Source organism: Vigna unguiculata, chromosome 8 (genome assembly GCF_037176805.1).
Source record: "Vigna unguiculata cultivar grain cowpea cultivar isolate G323 ecotype 2 chromosome 8, ASM3717680v1, whole genome shotgun sequence".
NCBI classification, from domain to species: domain Eukaryota; kingdom Viridiplantae; phylum Streptophyta; class Magnoliopsida; order Fabales; family Fabaceae; genus Vigna; species Vigna unguiculata.
In genome coordinates this window covers 31,928,937-31,934,449 of record NC_140799.1, presented here as the reverse complement: position 1 = coordinate 31,934,449, position 5,513 = coordinate 31,928,937, and the positions used below count along the sequence as shown (strand labels likewise).

Below are 5,513 nucleotides of genomic sequence, written 5' to 3'. Positions count from 1 at the left end.
TATAGATAATCAAATAATTCTATTTTCTTTTTTGGTGTATACATCTAATATTCTTATTTTTCTTTTAATTATATATTTTAAAAGAAAAGTGAAATTATAACAATATATAAAATACAGATTTAATATTTTTATTTTACCCTTAATTATATTTTAAAATTAAAAAAATAAAAAATAAACTATCCAACTACTAAAAGGTCTACCATGTGACCATTCATTATTAATTTCCATTATTAATATTTTTCGTGTATATGTAATTTTTTTTTCAATGACTTTTTTTAGTTCAAAGTAAATGATGTGATATAAAGTTTCTTTCACTATTAAATGAATAATAATATTTATAGAATAATTTTAAAAATTATTTATCTATGAGTATATCTTTTAATTACATAATATTATTTTTAAGGATATAAAAGAGGAATAATATAAAAAGAAAAACTTGAATGTGAGACTAAGAGATATAATAAGATATATTATCTATGACAATCGAGATCGACCAATACCAGTTTTAGAAAACTTTAAAATTTCTATGAAACTTACTAACACTAACCAATCACCTATTAATATGAGAGAAACCGTATTTGGATTTTTTTTAAGTCAAATTTTGTAAATCTATTATCTGTTGAAAATCTATATATTATTTATTGAAAATGATATTTTACATTACTTTCATAAAAATGTATAGATGAATTATTTTGTAATTTAATTTAAAAATAAAATATAATTTTATAATACTTTAAGAAAAAAAAAACATTTGATAAAAAGATATAAACACATTTATTCTACCATGTGTGAAATATGTGAAACATTATTAGTAATATCTTACATGAAGAAATAATCGACATTGCTAGCCACCAATTTGAGACCAAAGTTGTGGCAAACACAAACCTGAAATCTAAGGAACCAATTCCTGCCACATAACCACTTACCCTTATCTCTTCTCTCTTCAAACATTTCCCAAATCATTGTTCAGAATATTCCCTTGTCCTCTCAAACACTCATGCACAATTATTATTATTACTGTTACCAAACCAACATCAAATTTCTTAACTTCCTCAAATATGCATGTAATACGTAATTTTCATTTCACGTCAATTTCAAAAATATCATTAAATTAAACCGCATCTTAAAAAACTAAACCATATCGAATAACTTTTTCATCGCTTTACGCAAACTAAAAGACCACAACCCTTGATTTGCACCAGGAGAATGGGTCACAAGATTCAAATCAAATAGTTTTTTTTTTTTTTTTCATTTTTAATTATGTTCATCAAGTTCTCAATTTCTTTTTCCATGCATTATTTTGTTGTTTCACTCGAAATTTATAAGTGATTCTTTGAATTTCAACTTAAAATATTAGTGAGCAAGTACGATATAGAGTGGATTGAGAATTCTAACATAAATTTAAATTTTACATCGAGTAAAAATAAAAATATTAAATATCATATAATAATGAAAAGACCAATAATTTACCGAAGATTCAAATATAAATTTTTTACATTCATTATTTTAATATATTATCTAACGTCCAAGTCTTTTAATAACATTTATTGTTATTAATGATTGAATTTAGGAAAATTCATAAACTTTGTAAGATTATTCTACTTCTTTTATAAGTTTATACTTTTTAATATGTTTTAATGAAACATAAAACATGCATTAAAGATTTTACAAGTTGGTAACCTAATTACTGCGCTGAAAATGTTGAAAAAATGAGTCAACTTGAAAGATCCCATTAAACCTAAAGATGAAACTTTTGAACTAAAAATCAAAATAAGGCAAAGAGGTTTGAGAGGGTGAGATTAGAAGGGAGTGTGGATAAAACGTGTGTTGTATGAGCCAATCAGAACTCAGAGAAATCACTCCTTCAAATCCTTCCAAATCCTTTTCCTTCTTCCACATCTCTTGCATCATTTCCACATAGGCCAAACCCAAAACCATAATACACACAAAAAAGGAGAGGTTTTTCTTTCACCAACAACTAACTCCACCTAACTTCTCTCTTGGAACTTCATTTTCTACTCACAGTTTCAATGGCTGTTTCAACCAGTTTCTCCGGTGCAAAGTTGGAAACTTTGCTGCTAAAATGCACTTCCTCCAATGCCACCACCACCATCTCCACCACCCATTTCTCACTTGCCAAAAACAGAAAGACTCTTGTTCAGACTCACAGAGGGGCCATTCGGTGTGAGGTTTCTGCTTCTGATGTTTCTGTTGATCCCACTAGCAAACCTTCCACTCTCTCTGCTCTTGAGCAACTTAAAACCTCTGCAGCTGATAGTGAGTTACTTAAAACCTCTGCATATATTCATTCTCGAAATCATGGTCATATGTTTTCTTAAGAATGCTGTTATAGAAATAAACAAATGTGTTATACTCTGATTGTTCCGTTGCATAGTCTTTCTTTTCTTAATTAAACCATGTTTCTGTTATGTGGTTAAACGGTAAGGGTGCTATGTTTTTCCCTTATCCAACATTCTTATTCTAAACTACAATTTGTTCCTTTTTCTGTTAATTTATTATTGGTTTGTCTTCCTACCTTGATATGATGAGTTCAATACGATGATGGGAATAACCAAAGTAATGAATTTTGTTTTCAACAGTAATATGTAGTATTTGAATGATATAAGCAACATATCTTTTACCTATAAAGTGTGAGAAAAGTCTAATGAAATGAGTCAGAATATGACAGGTTCAATTTCTGACTAGTCGAATTAAGAAACTCATAGGAAAATGAAATTGTCCCTTAATTATTACTATACTTCTTCGAAGAATCAATTTCTCAACTTTTGGTTCGGTAAATCAATCATTTGATATATGAATTATGAACTCCGGATTATTCCAATCCCAAGTAAATAAAGAAAGAAGATTGGTTTGTTTTAGGAAAAATGAGGAATGGCTCATTGGTCTTTCGTGGCTATGATCATGTGAAACTAGCAACTTTAGAACAGTTTATGTGATTAATTGAAGTGATTTATGCAAATAATTTGAACAGGGTATACAAAGGAAAAGAGCAGCATCATGGTCATTGGACTGAGTGTGCATACTACACCAGTGGAAATGCGCGAAAAGCTTGCCATACCAGAAGCAGAATGGCCTAGAGCCATAGCAGAACTTTGCAGTCTGAATCATATTGAAGAAGCAGCTGTTCTGAGCACCTGCAACAGAATGGAGATATATGTTGTTGCTCTGTCCAAGCACCGTGGAGTCAAAGAAGTCACCGAATGGATGTCCAAAGTAGGTCTTCTCTCAACTTTTATTCCATTTGTAAAACATTTTACTTCTCAATCTAAACTTCACTTTAGTCCTTCAATATGGAAAATGTCATTTATGTTTGTTCTTCTCTTCACTTCCTTTTCCACTATCATTAAGATACATGAATGTTCTTTTAATGTCAGTTATTAAGATCATGATTGGATGAATTTTGTGTCCTTTTGCAGACAAGTGGGATCCCAGTTGCAGATCTTAGCCAGCATCAGTTTCTGCTTTACAACAAAGATGCCACACAGCACATTTTCGAAGTATCTGCAGGTCTTGATTCGCTTGTGTTGGGAGAAGGTCAAATTCTTGCTCAGGTGAAGCAAGTTGTGAAGGTTGGACAAGGAGTGAATGGCTTTGGGAGGAACATCAGTGGGCTATTCAAGCATGCAATCACTGTAGGAAAGAGGGTTAGAACTGAGACAAACATTGCTGCTGGTGCAGTTTCTGTGAGCTCAGCAGCTGTTGAACTGGCCCTGATGAAGCTACCAGAAGCCTCTCATGCAAATGCAAGGATGTTGATCATTGGAGCAGGGAAAATGGGAAAGCTAGTGATCAAGCATTTGGTGGCAAAAGGGTGCACAAAGATGGTAGTTGTGAATAGAAGTGAGGAGAGAGTTGCGGCAATCCGAGAAGAACTGAAGGATATTGAGATAATCTATAAACCACTCTCAGAAATGATGGCATGTATTGGTGAGGCAGATGTAGCTTTCACCAGCACAGCATCAGAGACTCCATTGTTCTTGAAGGATGATGTTAAGGATCTTCCTCCTGCCACTGATGAAGTTGGAGGCCGTAGATTTTTCATTGATATCTCAGTTCCTAGGAATGTTGGGTCATGTGTCTCAGACCTTGAGTTTGTGAGAGTGTTCAATGTTGATGACCTTAAGGAGGTTGTGGCGGCTAATAAAGAAGACAGGCTAAGAAAAGCCATGGAAGCTCAAGCAATCATCAGTGAAGAATCTAAGCAATTTGAGGCTTGGAGGGACTCATTGGAAACTGTTCCTACCATTAAAAAGTTGAGGGCATATGCTGAGAGAATAAGAATGGCTGAGCTTGAAAAGTGCCTTGGTAAGATGGGTGATGATATCCCCAAGAAGACACAAAGAGCAGTGGATGATCTTAGCAGAGGCATAGTGAATAAGATGCTTCATGGACCAATGCAACATTTGAGGTGTGATGGTAGTGATAGCAGAACTCTAAATGAGACCCTTGAGAACATGCATGCTTTGAATAGAATGTTCAACCTTGAGACTGAAGTATCAGTTTTGGAGCAGAAGATTCGAGCCAAGGTGGAGCAAAAGCCATAGATATAGTGTGCGAGATCTTGTACCTATTTTTCATTCACAACACTCATTTATTTACCATATTTAGGATTAAGAATCGTGCAATCTACGTTGCATGATGTTGAAAAGCAAAAAAGTCTTGTGTCTCAGTGTCCGTGTCTACTTGACCCAACTCCTGTTTCAACGTTGAGGTCGGTGTTTACAAGGTTTTCTTCATAGTTCTTTGCCTCTGTGCCTAAAATCTGTTCATTACACATAATAGAGGGATTGTGTACTATATTATTATGTTGAGCTTTGTATCTATCACGAATAATTTAAGACTAAAATTTGTCTTCTGTTATTATTCTTCTGTCTTTACATAACGCAAGATTGATTTTTGCTGTTCTTTATGCTAGTTTTTTTTCTGAACTCTGCTTGGTCTAATTCGTGTGTTTTCTAGATCAAGATTGGATAAAAATGTTTATCTCTACTGTATTAACGAGTCTAAATTGTTTGGAACGTATAATATATGTCACAAATTTCTTAAATTCTTATAAGGAAGATAATTTAACTTTTCTCAGTTTTCTTTACTAGTGTTTATGATCAATTTCCTCCTCACAACCCTAAATGTATAATATTATAGTAGATTGAGTATTTTTACGAAATCAGAAGCTCATAGACCTCTTGGGCCTGTCAATATTAGAGGTATTTTTCTTCTGCACCCGTCTTATTACTAAATGCACCCCTATATTAACTGAAAAAGACTAAAATATCCTCTCTCACTTCATTACACTATCGCTGTCACTGTCGTCATCACCAATGCACCATTTTGCAAAAGATCAAGTTGAGAGGGAGAATTACAAAAAAAATAAGAAGGAGAGGAAGAACACGTTGGTGAAAAATCGTTTTGAAAAACTTGTTTGAGAAAGCTCTCTCTGAAAAACTTGTTCTAAAAGGTATTACATTCATTCTAGAAAGCTTGTTTCCGGACAT

General features: G+C 33.0%; 1 protein-coding gene across 1 annotated transcript; it reads left to right on the top strand.

The window, feature by feature from the left end:
* The first annotated feature begins 1,902 nt into the window (after nucleotides 1–1,902).
* On the top strand, nucleotides 1,903–4,884 carry LOC114193186 (glutamyl-tRNA reductase 1, chloroplastic-like). The gene is made up of 3 exons (XM_028082901.2): nucleotides 1,903–2,277; nucleotides 2,993–3,234; nucleotides 3,438–4,884. Exons 1-3 carry the CDS (start codon nucleotides 2,031–2,033, stop codon nucleotides 4,563–4,565), a joined length of 1,617 nt encoding a protein of 538 aa, XP_027938702.1. The 5' UTR covers nucleotides 1,903–2,030; the 3' UTR covers nucleotides 4,566–4,884.
* Nucleotides 4,885–5,513: the final 629 nt, after the last annotated feature.

Excerpts from the sequence above, each read along its gene's own strand:
- LOC114193186 (XM_028082901.2), top strand. The coding sequence starts at position 2,031 with ATGGCTGTTTCAACCAGTTTCTCCGGTGCAAAGTTGGAAACTTTGCTG. Across the intron at positions 2,278-2,992 it reads TAAAACCTCTGCAGCTGATA|GGTATACAAAGGAAAAGAGC; the intron begins GTGAGTTACTTA and ends TAATTTGAACAG. Across the intron at positions 3,235-3,437 it reads TCACCGAATGGATGTCCAAA|ACAAGTGGGATCCCAGTTGC; the intron begins GTAGGTCTTCTC and ends GTCCTTTTGCAG.